Source organism: Tenrec ecaudatus, chromosome 16 (genome assembly GCF_050624435.1).
Source record: "Tenrec ecaudatus isolate mTenEca1 chromosome 16, mTenEca1.hap1, whole genome shotgun sequence".
NCBI lineage: Eukaryota > Metazoa > Chordata > Mammalia > Afrosoricida > Tenrecidae > Tenrec > Tenrec ecaudatus.
The window spans coordinates 63,966,824-63,985,795 of NC_134545.1; the positions used below are offsets into that span (position 1 = coordinate 63,966,824).

The window sequence follows — 18,972 nt, forward strand, 5'->3', positions numbered from 1 at the left end:
ACAGGAGGCCCGACGTTCATCCTGCTCCTCAAGACCAGTGTTGTTCATCCTCAGCAGTCGGCATGACTGCTACCTTGTGTTGTGTCAGTCCTCATGGCAGGGGCTGTGCAATGTAGGTGCTCAGCCGCATCCCATCTCAGCGCCCCCTAGTGGGCAAAATTACCGCAGGGTCCAGAACCATTCCTGCAAGCTAAGTATATCATTCCCAATGAAACGAGGGATGGGTTTAAAAGCAGCAATAGACGATACCGTGAAAAGCACAAATAATAAAAATAAATTTGGATGGGTTTTTTTGATTTTAAAGATAAGCTTCCAGCAAGCGTCTACACCCTGGGGAAGCAGTTACTCAGAATGACCTTTCTTGAGGAGGACAGTTAAAAACATACTCTAGTTAGGTTTTTCTGAAATAAATGTGCTGGCCAATCCTCATTCTCTTTTTTTGGACATCTTCCATATCTATGGCTTTATTTTCTTTCTTATGATCATATCTATATTTTTCCATTTGTTTATCATTTTATTGGGGGCTCATACAACTCTGATCACAATCCATCCATTGTGTCAAGCACATTTGTACATTTGTTGCCATTATCATTCTCAGAACATTAGCTTCCTACTTAAACCCTTGGTATCAGCTCCTCATTTTTCCTCCCTCCCAGTTCCCCTCTCCTTCATGTATCCTTGATACCATTAATTTATAAATTATTATTTTGTCATGTCTTACACTGTCCAATGTCTCCTTTCACCCACTTTTCTGTTGCCTGTCCCCCAGGGAGGAGGTTATATGTAGATCCTTATAATTAGCTCTCCTTTCAACCCCGCCTTCTTGGTGACTGTGATAGTTAGGATTTCAATAAGTTATAGCACCTTTCTGTTCCATTTATTAATATATATAATAGGGATGACATGTGGGTTATGTTAAGGATTCACATGACTATAATAAGGATAAAAAGAGGTAACTCAAGTCACATGCCTAACATCTGCCGATGTCAGGGGAGGCAGCTCATACATCATTCCTTCTTCTTGGAAGAAAAAGAAGAGCTGTGGATGGAAGCGATGCTGGGATGGCATTTTCTCACGAAAGACGAGGAGTCTTGAGAGCGCGTGTTCAAGAAACCAGAAAGATGAGAGAGAGCCTCCCCCAACAGCGACGACAGCGACAGGTGAGCTAAGAAAGACCACGACCTGAGTAATGAGAACGTGCTGTACCAGTGCATTTAGCGATCTTTCTCACTTGCTCCCACTCTTCCCACTGATTTTCCCACATCTCCAGTCCACTTCCAATTTATTCCCTACGTTCATGGAAAGTAAATTTTCAGAAAAACACAAAAATAGAATGGCTTACATCAGGCTTGTGGTCCTGCTGTATGAGAAAGAAAAGGGGGGTTGGAAAGAGCAGCCAGCTTGAGGCAGTTACAGAGGAACAAGTAGACTGGTCCTTGGAGGTCTTGAGAAGAGGAGAAAGGGGGCAGGGAGAGGAGCATTGGCGGGGGATCAAGAAAAGAAACCAAGCTCAGGTCCTGGGCCCTAATAAGAAGTCATGTCACCTGAGTCATCTCACCCAGCAAATGGTATGTCTCTATCTCTGTCTGTGTGTGTGTGTGTGTGTGTGTGTAAACGTGCACTTATATTAAAGAAACCAAATGCAAATGTGCGCTATCTACCAATGAAGTTATGGCTCTCTTTAGATCATGCTTTCAAACCAGAGAGGCTACTAGTACACAGCATACAGTTTTATCTAGAACCATGGCTGGATCCCTAATCTTTGCCAAAATTCACCCATTGATAGTCAGTCATATTAATAATGAATTAAAAAGTTTATAATGTTCCTACCCAGAATAATTATAATAGTTCCCAGGTAAAGCACAGAAGCTATTCTCAAAATTTTAAAACAAGAAAAAAAAAAGCCTTCAAGCAATTCATAGCATATTCTGGGCTTATTTTTCTTCCAGATCCATCTTCTAGATGTTGTTCTAGTTAATGACAAATCAAAATATTTCTCTCTATGGACACAGTAATGAAATATTAAGCAGAAATTCGGAGGTAAGCATTTTAAAATGCTCACTGCTTTTGAGTGGTTTCCGATTTTTAACTGTTGAGTTTAACTCTGCCTGCAGAGGTGTAATTTATGAGTAGGGAGGTACTAACCGTAGCCCACTGCCAAGTCTCCATGAAATTTCCACAGGTGACAAAGGAAGGCATGAAGGTGGAATGATTATGACCAGTTAGGTCTGGCAAGGTCACCAGGGAACCCATTTTGTTGACTGTAGTTAAGAGGGATACACATCAGAGAATGCCTCCGAAAGAGAAAGGGAACCCAGGAGGGCCTGAGCTCACATGGGGGGGGGGGGGGGGCGGGGAAAGGGCAGTGGAGCACAGGGATTAGGACTAATGTCTCTGAAAACACAGAGACTGGGTTCAGCTTGGAGCTCTACCGCTTACTAGCTGTGTCACCCTGGGCGAGTTAGTTTATCTTTGATCTGAATACAAGAAGATCACCATCTAACTAAAAGGATTGCTCTTACCATGTAAAAAGAAATATGTGTAACATATTTAGCATGCTGCCTAGATCGCAACTAACTTGCTGCTGTCGGGTGCCACCTAGTTGACTGCGATTCCCCGCAGCCCTGTGAGTAACGGAGCTATGGTAAACGTGGCCCTCCTGCACTCTCACCGCAGCCCTGGGAGTAACGGAGCTATTACGGTAAACGTGGCCCTCCTGCACTCTCACCGCAGCCCTGGGAGTAACGGAGCTATGGTAAACGTGGCCCTCCTGCATGCTCACCGCAGCCCTGGGAGTGACGCAGCTACGGTAAACGTGGCCCTCCTGCACTCCCACCGCAGTGGCCACATGTGAGCGCATGCGTGCACTGTACGTAGTAACCACTGTGGCCATCTAGCTCCTCGACGGTCTCCTCTTTCTCGCTGGCCCTCGACTCTACACCAAATACGACGTCATTCTCCAGAGGCTGGTTTCTCCCAGTGAGGTGATTCCAATTCATAGTGAACTCAGGTTTCTGATGTGGTTTGTCTTGATGGCCGAGCAGCTGACAGATTCAAACTACCAATCTTTCAGACAGCAGTCCAATGCAGTACCCTTTAGAACGACTAAACCGAAAGTTAGGTGGCATACTGGGTTACGTGCTGGGCTTGGGCTGCTAACCACGAGGTCGGCAGTACAAACCCATCAGTCTCGCCACAAGGAGGAGGTGAGGCTTTCTGTTCAGGTGAAGTGTTACCGTTTGGGAACTCCACGGGAGCGGTTCTACTCTGTCACTCTAGTAGGAATCCGCTGGAGGGCAGTGAGTTTTCACTTTCTTCAGGGAAGGTCAGCCATGTGTTGCAGTCATGGTCACATTCCACATTTGTCCCCTTAATAGATCTCCAGCCAGGTCATCATGCATTGGTATCACGCATGTGTGAAGGCTGTGACTCTCCTACACAGCACATCGCAGGGATACACCACATTTCTGTCACTATCAGTGGTTCTTTCAGGATTAGTGGCTCATGATAGAATTTGCTGGGGAGAGGACCAGGAAATCAAGAAATATTTACTGTGCTAACTATGTGCTGGTCATGATGATAGAGATCCCATGATTAACAAGTACTAACAATTCGCTTCACTCCTTGGGGACACTGATCACCTAGCAATGTGTTCTATCACCCATTTTACATCATAACCTAGAAATATATGTGTGTGTGTTTACACGTATACACAATAGTGATGTAAATGACCAAAAGTCTCAAAAATAGTATCTTTAAATTCTGGTGTCTTTTTCCCTGATCTACTTGTGTTCTTGTTGTTGTAGATTTGGGGGTTTTACATGCTGGCTCTAACCCACTAAATTACTTTTGACACACTAATAATTCATAAGCAACATTAGTCCAAAACTCATGCCATGCTATATCATTTCCCCACCCGCTGCCATTTAAGCACTTGCTTAGCAGAAACCAGTTGGCCTATGAGCCACAAAGTCGACAGTTCAAATCCACTAGTTGCTCCTTTGGAGAAAGATGGAGCTTTCTACTCCCAGAAAGAGTTATACTCTCGGAAACTCACAGAGGCAGTTTTACCCTGTCTCACTGGGGCGCTGCGGGTCAGCATCGACTCGGCGGCAGTGAGCTTGTTTGAGTTTGTTTTTATGTTAAAGGGCTCAACTAATCCAACATGGCTACCCAGCAAGCATAACTACCCTCAGCAAAATGTTTTTCCTGCAAAAAAATACAGTGGAAAGCCTACAATGTTTCTCATGCTAAGATTTTCTACTAGATATTTGCTTGTTCTGATGGAATGCAACCAAAAATACTAAAACCTCGTGGGATGTTGATGATTCTGTTGTTTATTCTGGGAGGAAGAGAGTGGCCCCACTCGGTGCCAAAATACCTCCAAACCTGAATACTTCACGCAATCCGGTCACCACCTTTCACCCCTGCTCGTCCGGCGCATCCTAAGTCGTCATGTGTGGAACTCCTGCAGGGGTCGCTTCGATCACTTTGCTTAACTATCAGGACAACTCCTCCCAGAACAAAAGATAAGAATGCTTCCTTAATGCTCACCTCAGCATCGCCTGGAATTTAAATGATCTTTACCTTTGCCAGTCTAATAAGAAAGAGATTGATGAGCAAACTCAGAGCAAAAAGGAGCCCGTTCGAAACATGTTTATCTTGTTCAAGAGAACAAACAGAATTTTGGAGCTCACTGCAGAGTCCAACCCGCATGATAAATTCTCCTCACAAGTCGTTCTTATCTAGTTTGTAAGGCAGGCTTGGCAGGGCTTCTATTTGGAAAAAAAACAGTCAAACGTGTTCAAAATGCGATTTGTACTTTAAGGAAGCGGAATTTATTTTAAAAGAAGCCGCTATTCTGGATAGCATATTCAACAATTTAATGAGTCCCCCATCTATAAATAATAAATCTTATAACTACAGTAGTAAGGTTTATGGCGTGAAACACCTTCATCTTTAAACGCTAGTCTCAGCAGACACAAGCCTCATACTTTTCTATCCAGGCTGTTCTAGCATTTGCCGCGAAGAACTGGAAGGCCTATCATGGTTTGCACGGAAAATAAACTAACTGGTGCTCGGTAGAAGAGTAAGTCTCGCCTTCGTTTTGTTAAGAAGCCTGGCGGCACGGTGGTCACTGCGATCTGCACGCTCAGCAGCTTCTTGGGAGAAAGCCTGGGCTTTCCACTTGGGTAAAGCGTTCCCGTGCCAGGAACCCCCAGGAGCAGGTCTCCCTGGCTTGTAGGGTCACTATGAGTCAGCAGTGAGTCCACAGCAGTGAGAGAGTTACTTTGCCTCCTTATGACCCCATTAAGAAGCCACTAAAGTCATCTATTTAAACTCCCACTATACATTAAAATCCTGGTTCTTTGGGGCTCAACCTTCCAATAATTTTACATACTCTAGGAAATTTTTTTAATTCTATAGTACTTTTAGTCTAACATGGCCAAATGTGACGTAGTGGAGTTGTGTGCTGAGCTACTGAATGCAAGGTCAACAGCTTCAACCCACCAGCCACTCATTCTATGGGAGAAAGATAACGCTTTCTTCTTCCATGAAGACTTAGGTTTCAAAAAGTCACAAGGGCAGGTCTACCGTGTCCTCTATGGTCTCCGTGAGTTTGAGTGGATTCAATGTCAGTGAGTTTGGTTTTTTGACTTGAATAGCTTAGTCTATATCAGCAACATAGATACTCCCTGCAAATTGCTCTCACCCAATAAAAATGTTTCTGCTACACTCTTTGACTACCTAGAATCTGGTAAAAGGAAAAGGGATGGTGGGCAGGCGAAGAAGGGAAGGGTGGAAAGGGAAGGGGGATGTAGAAAGGCAAGAGAAACGTCAGCTATCCGCTTGACCAAAATTATGTTCCACACAGTCACAGACCACCGAGGAGGCCATTATGGTAAAAGTATTCCTAGTACTTGACCACAGGGATGGCAGAAACTTTAGATTCATTAATCCATAAAAGTTCTTCTCTTTAGATACCAAGACAGATATTATCCAGAAATGAAGGCTGGAGGATTCTGCTTCTTTTCAATCCTGGTCTTTACCCACTGCCATTTGAATACATGGTCTTCTTAGTGACTAATTCATGGTATTTCCACATTAGAAATGCAGCCCTGAGTTTCCCAAATGCAGCAGGACTGTATTAACCATGAGGAAGTGATAAACATAGGGGTTCGCAGTTGTACCCAGATCTAACGAACCAGGCCCTCTAGAGTGGAATCTGAATGTTCTAACTAATGGCCATTTCAACCTGTTGCTTTTTGCCTTTTTCAAGCACCATTCTACCGGCACTTCAATCAACTGAACCAGCAGCTAGTCTGATAAAGGATTGGTTGCTTACATAATAAAGTGTGGACAGGACTGTTGTTGTTGTTAGGGGCCATTGAGTCAATTCCGACCCAGAGGCACAACAGAACAAGACACTGCATGGTCCCGCCATCCTTACAATGACCCCTATGGCTGAGCTCATCATGGCAGCCACATTATCTCATCCAAGGCCTTCCTCTTTTTAGCTGTCCTCCACTTTACCAAGCATGATGTTGTTTTCGCCAGGACTGGTCTCTCCTGATAACATGGCCAAAGTGTATAAGACAAAGCTGTGCCTCACTCGCTTCTGTAAGAAGCATTCTGGCTATTCTTCCAAGACAGAACTGTTTGTTATTTCACCAGTTCAATATTCCTCCCCAGCACCGCAATTCAAATTGACAGGACTACAAAATGTGAAACTGAACACACAGGACTAAATTGCTATAAGGCAAGGAAGAAGGTAGACCATGACAACAGCTATGGCAAATCTTTAATGTAAGCTCAAATATTCAACCAATACACATTATAAAAAAGCAGAAAGTGAAATAAAATGCAAAGCCATGGTTATATAATCTCTTTAACAGAGTTTGGGGATTATCTATATATTCCAAATGTTCACATCACCCTAGGATTTAGGATTTAATAACCACACAAAATATGGCATGATTCCCCAGGTACATTTATATGCTTTGGTGTCTTGAAAACTAATAGTGTAGAATGAAGAACAATGGAAGGCCCACACTCCTTCGTTTCTAACTCTCAGGGACCATGAGCATGGCCACATCAAATTGAAGAGCAGATAATTACCCTCTGCAATTCCTCCCACGATTTTTAATTTTCTTTTACCTAATATAACTTATATATTTTAAATTATATTTGTAAAATTAAACTTTTTAAATTAAATGTACACATATATGCATATTATAAATCAGATTTGCTAGCCAAGACCTGATTCAGCAGTGTGTGTTAATGTAATAAGAGCAACTCAAATAAATTTTGTACAGTAAATCCCTTCGAGGCAAACGTTTGACTCCCTTTCTCTCTTCTGTGTTCTGTTTCTCTCTCTTGGCACATTCTGCTCATCATATCATGCTGTGTACATTCATAGCACTTCATAAATAAAAATAATAAAATTGCATCTGTAGAACTTGGCCTGAAGGGATCAATTCTTAGGCACAATTCCAAAGGTTAATTTTAACTATAATGACATTGTGCACACAGCACTGTGAAATAGTCTTGCCCATAGAAATATATAAAATCCAAATGAGGAACACTTGCATACTTGGCCGATGTGAATGGGTTAAATTGTCAATAACCAGAGACTAATCTAAAGGCATTAACCTAATCTATTTCATGGGCAAGCCCTATTCATCTCTAAAGTTTCAACTACATTTGAATTAAAAAATAAGCAATCCTCAATTTTTCATAATAATAGGGAGGTTGTAGCATGGGTAATGCAAGTGAACAAGCCATCCAAAATTATGTGGAATTGTTTCAATATTCATGTTTCCCTGGGGGCTTTCTTCGAGAAGTGATTGAATGACATTTTATTAAGCTAATAATGAAGTCCGTGCTCACTCTTTAAGTAAAAGTACCTGACATTAGGGGGGAAAGGGGCATATTTTATGTTCAAGTAGCAGGTGAGGGGGGTTTTCAAATGGTCCCAGGCAGCCAAACAGGTCAGGGTATTTCCTTCTTCTAGACAATGAGCACAAAGCCTCCCATACATACCACAGCTATTACTGAAGAAAAGTAATTAAGAATGCATGCCATCAAGTCTGTTCCAATTCATAGCCACCCGATGGGGCAGAGTAGAACTGCCCTTTGGGTTTCTAAGATCGTAACTCCTACATGAATCTTTCTTCCCTGGAGAGGCTGTGTATTTGAACTACTGACCTTGTCGTTAGCAGCTCAATGTGCGACCCACTACACCACACAGCCCCTTTAGGGATATATGCTGCTACAGTTCGCAAATGCAAGACGGTACAAAGATAGGGGGTTACACTTGGAAATTCAACACGTCCTCTTGCGACTGTTTTGTACATAAGCTTTCCAAATTCCTTGGCATCGTGACCACAAATAAAGCAGCAAGATCAGCGTTTTTGTTGGAATTCCAGTCGGCGAAGCTGAGCTAACAGCACTGACAAGAGTCGAAACAAATGTTAAATAACTTTCATCCCAATGGATGAGTAACTCTAGTAACATTAAATCAAGAAAAGGGCCATCTGAACTAAAATGAGAACGGATATTGAGAAATCTTGCAGTGTTTAGTACCGTTTAGCAAGCATACGAGAAAAGGACAGCAAATATGTAACTTAATAGCAAAAATAACAAAACAGCTGACCACAGCGGGTAATGCTCAGCTTGCACAATCAATTGCATTTCGAATGGTTTGGTGTTATTTGTTGTTATTTTCTGATGTGCTTAATGAAATAGATACAACAGGTTTAGTTGAGATTAAGGTCATATTTTAAAAAGAAAATTACCCATAAGAATATATATTGGTAGCTCTGATTTGAAAATACTCTGTCATCTGAGAGGAAAACTAAGGGCATCTACATGTCCATTTCTGACTATCTATGCATAGGTAGCTTGCTCCAGAATAAAACAAGATAAGGTCAGATAAGGAAACAGCGTAAACAGAATGTAGCGGGTTCTTTGTCCTGTGGGTGGCAGATGAAGAAAAGAAGATGAGGTGTGGGGGGAGGGGGGATATGGGGAGACTGCTGTTAAATCTGTATGGTATCTAAAAGGAATCCCAAAGTAGAAACCAGGGCAAATGATGTCCTAAGCACTTTATAATATGTGCGTAGATGCCATGACCCACAGTCACCTTTGAAATCACAGGTTGCTATGGTATTTATAGAAAACTTATAATATTAACCTTTAAATATATTTTTGTACTGTTGACATTTCATGGTGAGAATTCTCCTACATTCTGGCCATGTGACCGGTATATTGGAACAAGTATAACAAAAAATAAAGGTTGATGTTTCTCCTTGACAACTTGCAGTATCTGCCAGAAGCTCCCTGTATCAAAAGCACCAATTTCCCCCTCCTTCACACGTTACCTTTCTTGGATTTGGCGCCAATCTTCAGTTTTGATGGCCAAGCAATCTGTGTATTTGTTTCCTCCATAATCTGTAACAAAGATTGAAAAAGAGAGCAATATTGACTTGATTAAAAACATGTATTTACTGATAAGATTTTTTATGTAATAGAATTTTTCTTTCAAGTTTCTGGCCTCACATTTGCACAACAAGATGATCTCGTTTTAAAACAATGCCAACAATAGTGGGGGGGGGGCGGGAGAGTATTTTTATAAGCCTCTAGTCTTTTAGAAATATTTAAGTATCTTTTATTACTCCCAGAGTTCCTGTCTGTAATGGTTCAAAACTTTAGTAAGGAGACAACACGACCAAAAAGTACAGGACCAAGCAATTACAACAACTCCAAGTTAAAACTTTCAGAGATTCTTGCACTGAATAAAATTCCCTAATACAACTGCCAACACATTGCAACACACCAACCAAGATCCCTGTAATACAAAATTATGTAAGTTAGGCCTTACTAAATGAAACATTTTTCGAGTTTCTTATTTGTTTTATTTTGTTTTGTTGGTCTGGGGTTAGTTTTTTGTTTGTTTGTTTTTGTTTTGTTTTTCTCCCTGTGGGAAGAAAATACTTGCTTAGGAGAGATCTGCATTTCATTAAAATTGATGAAAAGCCTCAAACACAGTATCATGTAATAAATCTGCATCCCCTGTCATCCTTTGCCGGGCTGAAAATGCCCACTTGGCCACCATGCTTTTCACTCCCACATGCAGCTAACAGTGACCAAGAAGACTTGAACTCAAAGTTCCCTGGGTACAAAAACCAGTGAGGGAAGCAACAAAAGCAAATTAAAAAGGGTGGACAGTTAACAAGTAATGAAAAACATTGCCCGTGTTCACCATCACATGATGTGTTTACTTTTATGTTTCAGGTTCATGTAGCGTGTGTTCACTTTTTTAAGCTGGTACAGATAGGAACTGGAAACACAGGGGATCCAGGACAGATGATCCCTTCAGGACCAGTGCTGAGAGTGGTGATACCGAGAGGGTGGAGGGAAGGTGGGGTGGAAAGGGGGAACTGATTACAACGATCTATATATAACCTCCTCCCTGGGGGACGGACAACAGAAAAGTGGGTAAAGGAAGATGTCAGACAGTGTATGATATGACAAAATAATAATAATTTATAAATTATCAAGGGTTCATGAGAGAAGGGGGCAGGGAGGGAGGGGAAAATGAGGAGCTGATACCAAGGGCTCAAATAGAAAGCAAATGTGCAGAGAATGATGATGGCGACATAATGTACAAATGTGCTTGACACAATGAATGCATGTATGGATTGTGGTAAGAGTTGTAGGAGCCCCAAATACAATGATAAATTAAAAAAACAATTTTTTAATTAGAACTTAATAAAAACATGTAATGGTTGTATTAAGCAGACAATATACATAAGTACGATGAGGAAATTCTTTTTTGACTTTTAAAACAAATCCTAGTGGAAAATATACTGTAGCTTCTTTTTACACTTCTCTGTATATCTAGTATGGCTTTTAAGTAGAAAAGTAAATAATACCGTGTGGCAAATATGAAAAGGGACAGCTAATGAGCACTACAAAACATGAGCTAATTTGTTAAAAATCTTTGCTCTCCAAGTCAATAAAATCTCCAAACCTTACCAAAAAATAAAAAATGAATACAGAATTATTTCAGGCCTATAGTTTGGGATACACCAAGGTTAACCAGCATAGATAAATGTTCTATATCCTACTTCGGCGAGTAGTGTCCATGGTCTTAAAAAGCTTGTGAGCAGACATCTAAGGTGCAGAGCAAATAAAAATGAAGATGATCAACAACATCGGAAACAATCAATCCAAAGAACAAATGGATCACAGGCACGCCCGCCTCCATGACCCTGAGACCAGGAGAACTAGCTGGTGTCTGCCTACCACGGCTGACTTCGCTGGAAGGGACACAACGGGAGGTGCTGGGTAAAATAGGAGAAAAATAAGGATCAAAACTCAAAATCATAAATAATAATAACGGGCATACAGCCTGAGGAAGAGTCGTGGGACCCCTGAGACCATGGCCTTTAGATATCCTCAGGTCTGAAACAAAATTCACCTCCATGTCTCTCCACAACAACAAAACAAACTCCCTGCCATTGAGTCAATGCTGACTCAGTGACTGTGGGTTTACAAAAGTGTAACCACTTGCAGGGGAGGAGAGAGCCCACTCTTTCTCCCTCAGAGCAGCTTAACACGTAACCCATACCCCACCAGGGCTGCCCCCACCCTCGTCTCTGAGGTCAAATGATACCAGCAAAGCAGGCACTCCTTGGAGCAAGCCACCCTACAAGATCAAAAGGGCAGCATGCTCCCAAGGATGAAGCTCAGACGCAAGAAGAGATGGGAAAGGACGAATGGAAACCACCAGCACACGGAATAAGTGGTAGGCGCGTGCTGTCACTTTGTAGCCATCACAATCAACGGGATCCATCAAACACAGATAAATTGTGGCATGGAAAGCCTGTGCTCCGCAAACTTTCGCCCGACCACAGTAAAAAGTGAAGTGACAAAGGCTAACATACGGAAGTTAAATTAAATACTTAAAATAAGCTGCTAAACCAATTAATAGAGGGAACAACTGAAATTAATGGTAAATAAGCACCACTACTCCACTCATTAATCACTTGAACTGGGGTGCATTTTTAAAAATCCGAATTTAGAAATAGGGGTGAAACAACTAAATACTGAGCAGCGCAATTCCCGCTCAATGCCTTTTCTCTCTCGGGACTGGCGGTGCACTGGGCCCACGGCTACATGGCTAACAAGCCTCGTCCTTCACTCGGTCCTCTTTACCACCGTCTGAAGGGGCCGTCAGCGGATGTTTCACACTGGCAGCCACGGTACTCTCTCTCCCCATCAGAGGGTTTCTTAAAACAGCCAACGTTTTCAAGTGTGAGGCTGTCACACAAAAATTCAGAGTCCTGTCTCTTAAAAGCTTGGCAGATCCCGCACCTGGAGCCCGCATCGAAATCCAAGACTCTGCTCTGTGTCTTCTTGTTTATCATCTGTCTTGTATACAGCAAGCAAGTTCTCCGTGGACAAGAGCTACCTATTGCCGAGCACACATCAAGCAGTGGATAAATATGGGGCAAAGAATGCTCATCACACCCTGATGAGACAGGTTTCCTTATTCACATGTGATAATCATCCTATCAGAATGTCTACTTGGTATCCAGGATTTTCCCCATCCTCTCTCTAACCTTCTGTCTACTTGGTATCCAGGATTTTCCCCATCCTCTCTCTAACCTTCAAACCGAATAGGTACTGCACAGTGAGGAGGCTGGCCCCCAAGATCCATTGTAATCTATCCATGGTTCACAGGGCAAAGAGACAATCAATGCCTACCATCCCTAATTGTAAAACCGAGTTCTGCCTACTGCACCACATGATCTAAGTGAATGTTTCACCTTTTGAAGAAAACAAATTCCCGGTCACTGGAATTTGACACCTGGATTGGACCTTTCCTGTGCGACTGGACAACACGTGGCTCCACTGAGCACACAGCTCCCCGGGAAGCTCGCCATGTGCATCTTTCTATATTTCCCTTGCCTGTCCATCACGGTGGGCCACCTTCGGAGCCTTGGTGGTGCAGTGACCTCTTTGCCCTCCGAGTGAGGGGTCCACACCCTCCAGCTGCTCTGCAAGACCGCGATCAGGCTGTCTTTTCCCATCGAGGTTCACCATCTCAGACCCAGTTAGACTCGGCCCAGGGTAACTAAGAGTCGGAAGTGACCTAGTGGCAGTGGGTGGGGTGAGTACGTAATCTGGAGTCAACCACCAGCTCTGTCACTTTCTAGTTGCGTAATGCTGAGCAAATTATGGAACTTCCTTCCATACGCCCCATTCTTCCCTGTAAAATTCATTGTAACCTCCACTCACAGGTTTTATAAGTATTTGACTGGAAAATACGTAGGAAGTCCAAAGCACATAGCCTGGCACATAGTGAGTGGTTGATGATGCTTTTATAACATATTGTTTTAGTCAGGCCCTGGAGATCCAAGGTACAAGAAATACAACAGGAACAAGGTACCGTCGACCCTCCTCTAGCTCATAGCCTGGCAAAGGACTCAGCACCAGAATCTAGATCTCTGTGTGCAGAGAATTGGGATGGCGCACGGAATCATCCGATCTTAAATGTCTTCTTGAACCGTAGCCCTGCAAAGAACTATTTTCCTAGTCACCTACAACTCAAACAATGGCCTAGTGAGCAACTCAGGTGGAATCATTCCGACTTCGGCATTTAGGTTCTTCTGGCAAACTGTCTATGTACACCCAGCTTCAACAAGCTGAAACTCCAGGGTCTGGCTAGTGACTGTCTTAGGATATATGTGACTCTGTAACCTACCAACCGAAAATCCTACTCTTCCATGGAGGCTATCACCTGAGAATTAGTATGGCAATGACCTATAGGGCCTCCCTATGTATATACTGCACACACATGCACATCTACATATATATTGTTACACATATATTCTGTTACACTTATGGAGCAGTAAGGTTTCGACGGTGTCAAGGTAAAGGATGAGAGCAGGATGAGAACTCCCCAAAGGGGATCTAACCTTGCTATAAGCAATCAAGGAGAGATACCTCAAAACCAAAACCGAAACTCAGTCAATTCAGACTCATATTCATCCGACAGGACAGAGTCAAGGTGCCCCTTTGGGGTTCTAAAGCTGTAAATCAGGACAAGAACAGAAAGCCCATCTTTCTCCCAAGGGGAACTTGCTGGATTTCAACTTCTGGTGCTGGCAGTTAGCAGCCCAATGGGTACTCCACTATACCACAACAGCTCCTTAAAAATACTTCAAGTGCTGCTTACTATGGCTAAGATCTTCAAGAGGGGGAAAAGGTCACTAGCTGGCGGAAAGGTGAATAAAGTATCCCAGGTTGAGGAGGACTTGAACTCAGTGGGCCTCCAGGCATTTTAGCGTGGCCAGGGTATTTCAAGGTTCACCGCACACACCCAGAGCACAAAATGTGTGTATCTCCTGACTTCTCAATCCCTCCTACACCTACATGCTTAATACAGATTTGAAGATGTAACATAAATCAAAGCTAGCAAGCATATGTGCTTGGCTCTCAGAGGGGCTACAAATAAAAGTCAGACTTGCTTCGCTTTCAGAACGTCCCGATTCCCTTTAAGAAGTTATTGAAGTCCCTTTACAAACTATCATCCTTAATGACTACAAAAGAGTTCCCACGCGCTGAAGTTGCAAACTATTGATCTGTCTCTATCTCTGCCATGTTTGAAGGTGGTGGTCTATGACACAAACTTTTTCAAGGGAGGGCTAAGTACAGTTCTCAGCAGAGAACTTAAGAACCCCCAAGGACGTAAGCCAAATTACTGGAGCAGGGGACTGGCATGTGAAGGTGGGGAGGTACCAAGGCAGGGATTAGGGACGGACACAAGTCAGGGGGTTGTATCTAGGAAGCTTTGTAAAAAGATGTAATCAGATCAAATCGATAGGGACGGGAAAGGTGAATGATGTAGGAGACCGATTCAACTCCCTGACTTGTTACCGAAGCTGTGGTTGAAACCCACGTAGAGACCATGATAAAGCAGCTTGAAAATGGAGGTCAAAGATAAAATTTTACCCTCGGGCAATTAATTGTTAGAAAATCTACACATGAGTTCCGCATCTCTTTCGTCAGATGCCGTAGAGGTAGCTTTTGGAGAGCCCTGCTAACCGGCTTACTCGCCGTTTCTCAAAGGCCACTTCTTTAAGGTAAATGTGAACTGTGTGTGCACATCAGTGATGTGGAAGTTGATCCCTAAACCGGGTTGTGGATCTGGCAACGTCCCTGTCACGTCCAGAGGGTCGGCACGGTGGGAGCGGAGATGAGCAATGGCAAACAAAACTTGCTGGTCCTCTCCACAAGTTCAGGGAGGTCCACCAGAGACGCCCGCCTGCGCATCCCGGGTCGGAAGCGATGGCTTTCATAGCTCTTTCGGTGCTTGCACAATGGATGGAAACAGTGACATGTTTTCAAGGGGGTATTATACACAACCAGTTAATTCCTGCAAAACCTGACAAGCAATTCACGTTCCAAGAATCGGTGATACTCTTTTAATTCCTAAACAAGTGGACGTGCTGCTCAAAATGTTCCCCTTGCACTCAAGGAATAAGTCAATGAAGTGGGTCACTTGGGCTCGCCACTCCATCTACCCCATGTCCCCAAAAGAGGATGATATTCAAGTAAAATCTGACCTGAATGTTAGAGGGCACCATTGAAATAACAAGCACTCCTTTGTATCAAGTTATTCTCAGGCAGGAAAAGCCACAAACCCTCTGAAAAAGGCCATGATTTGTCTGTCTTAGGGAAAAAATACCTAAAGTGAATTCCAACATGAAGTCGTATCGTCGCCCATTTCCACCTCCACAAATGCAAAACTCAGAGAATACAATCTGGTGTTCAATTACTTTCTCTAAACATTAAAACACAATTTAGATAGTTTAAAGACTTGTGTTCTGACTGGTAATTCTGTAGGAAGTACACTTAAGCCACTTCAAAGAGGCGCGTTTCCATGTCTGAAGATCCCTGTTGTCAAAAGAATCTCTTTTAAATTCTATTAATCCCTGCTAGATGGCTTTAGCGGCAGTCCTATATGTTCTCAATAAAGAGGAGATTTTGGGAAAGTCCACCAACTGGATAAATAACTAGTTATTTGATAAGTAGCTAGATAAATCTAGTGATTTGAATGGATAGCTTCATTTTAGCAATACTGAAGTCATTATTTTCAAGGAGGCCATAATTGATGTGTACCTTAGTTCTTGTGTTAGTCTCAAGAGTGGAAAATAAAACATGCTAAATGAAAGAATTTGATCTAGGAATATCTATTTTGGAATATTATTAAGTGGGTAAAACCAAGATGATTCATTTCAGAAAGAATATAATTTTTATAGTGCATCTATAAAAGTTATTCTTATGATGAAAAATCTGATGACAATAGCATGCAATAAATATATAACCGCCTTGGAAATTTAACATTCATCTTAACTTTCTAATTCATATTTATATTTCACAAACATACACAATGTTCCCTGATCCAAGACTAATAGACTTGCTTTTAATATTTAATACCTTCCCAACTCGAAGCCATCAAGTCAATACTAACTCTTAGCAACCCCAGATGTGCATGCAATGTTGTGTTCTCATTCTGAGTTTCATTCCTGAGGCTGGAGGAAAGGAGCGGATAAGAGGGAGATAAGGAACGATTATGTCGACATGACCTTTAATTGGGAATTTTTTAAATGAGAAGAAGGTTTGGTCAGCTGTGGAATAAAAGCCCCCAATTTCATTCATTTAAATAATTGTACTTTCTTAAAATACAATTTTATAATTAAAACTTGGATTCTACAAGTAGTTTATTCCACGGTAAAAAGTGATTTCTACTCTCCAGTCCTAATAGATTTCTTCCATTTCCAACACATTCCAGAGCAGCACACCATGTGGAGAGAGACCATATGCGCCAACGTTCACTATAGCACACAGTTTGCAGGTTTGCAGCAATTACAGGATAATGTCTTACAGATGAAGCAAGCCTTTGCCAAGCCAGCTACGTTCTACTAACATGTGCTTATTTCACCAAATTCCTCAATCCAGACGCAAAGCTAAAAATCCACAGGTAAGGAATCGGCATCTCAGATCAAACCCAGACAAGTCTATTTATGCTGCCTTTACTTGAAATATTTATTCTTGGACCAGGAAAAGAGCGCTGAATGCTCTAACTCGACATTTATACTCTAAACTATTCAAAATTCATCATTCAAAATGGCTACCAGCTGGGAGCCATCTGCGGCTTTTCCCCCTAAAAACCAACTCACTTGTGCCCTGCCTTCTTGATAACACCAGGGAAAGGAGAGGGCTGCTTAAAGTGACTTCACGGGGCAATAAATTCTTCATTTGCTACCTTTTATTACAAAGGGAGCAAAGCAAGAAAAGAGCAAACAAGCAAACACTCAAGAATTGAGATGGGAATGTAATGAACTTCTCACAAGAGGGAGTAGCTCAAAGCCGAGCAGATTTATTTTGCCAAGACACTAGAAGGCTATGTTATCTTTCCTTTTGAATAAAGAAATGCTGCCCAGTGACTGCTATTCATCATCATTAGAACTGTGCTTGGTCTACTATTCATCTACACTTCCCACTCACTCCTCAAAATAACCTTGTAAACCAGATATATGGAACCTGCTTTGCAGATGAGGAAGCAATTACAGTGAGACTCAAAACGGCTAAGCAACACGTCAGTGAGTGACAAAGTCCAGCTCGATTCTGAGCTCCAAGATTCCCTCATCCAGTGCGATGCTGCCTCTCTTGGCTCATGAAGAAGCCAACGTTACCATATACTTATCAGAAGCCAGACGCTCAGAAAGCTCAGCTAATCAAAAGGCTGCCCTGTCCGCCAAAGGAAAGGACGCCTAGAGTGGCTACACGTCACCAGGACGCCTGCTTTGTTCACGCCGAGGGGTCCTGCGCCGGCGCCAGGATGGAGCTCAGGCCCGGGGAAGCTCCCACCCCTCCCATCCACCCGTAACACATACAGAAAGCGTGAAAAGTAAGTTGGTTGTCATAGTGACGAGGAGCCATAGTGGTGTATGTCTAGAGCTACAGGGGCTAAGCTTCTAACAGAGCAAGGCAAATTCCCTCAAAATAATCATGATAATCCTCGTTTTGTACCATTCTGATACACATGCGTAAACAGCTTAAATCTCATCGATCACTCAACAGCCCTCCCCACCTACACACACATGCACACCGCTGTCCTTTCATGTGTGTCGGATTGCAATACAGACTAAGGGTCTCTCTGCCCACTCCTGCTTCTTTCACAGGTAATCCTCCAGTGACACAGTGAGGCTCTGCAGGCAGACTCACCAGAACGACGCTCAGTGAAATGGAAGTGTTCCCATGGAAACTAACCCTGAACAACTGCTTCAGACACAAACTTCACTGATAGCTCTTCTCGACACAAATCTCTACATAAATAATAGGTGTGCATCAGGACCAGTGACCCATCACATCACTTCTTTCAAAGTCTCTCAGTGACTGATCACTGCATATCTGTGATTCAATTCAGACACACAGCAAAGGGTGGAGTTGTGCTCCCTCCTTGTCTGTCACTGATAAAACCAAGTGACTCTTTTTTTTAATGAATGATCAGAAGAGGGAACGGATCAACAAAGATGGCAGTGCAGCTGAGACACAAAGAAGAGTGGAAGCTGACTCAAATGTCTATGGGTACGGAAGAAATCGCTGCCCAGGAAGACGGACGCAGCAGCTATATTCAAGAGGTGCCCAGCTAGAGGCACTTACAGAGAACAAAGCTGTCAACATAAACAAGGAAAATGATTGTGACCGAAAGGATGTAGACACCCCAGAGGAGGGGACGCCAGCCAAAAGGATTCACGTTAAGGAAACTCTTAAAAGAAATCTCCTGACTTTGAAAGCACAGAAGACAAAAGCCGTCCAGGTTTATGACAATTTGCCAAGACATAAAAAGATGCTCACTCAATATCCTAAGTTAAATGATAAAAAGTAGAAAGC

At 42.7% G+C, this 18,972-nt stretch overlaps 1 protein-coding gene across 2 annotated transcripts in view; it reads right to left on the bottom strand.

Moving 5' to 3' along the window:
- The window catches only part of BICC1 (BicC family RNA binding protein 1), a 311,914-nt gene that overhangs the window by 128,130 nt on the left and 164,812 nt on the right, over nt 1–18,972 (bottom strand). For both annotated transcript variants that reach the window (XM_075534861.1, XM_075534862.1), the window contains exon 3: nt 9,384–9,453. In XM_075534861.1, the coding sequence (XP_075390976.1) occupies nt 9,384–9,453 (70 nt within the window). The remainder of the gene's footprint in view (nt 1–9,383; nt 9,454–18,972) is intronic.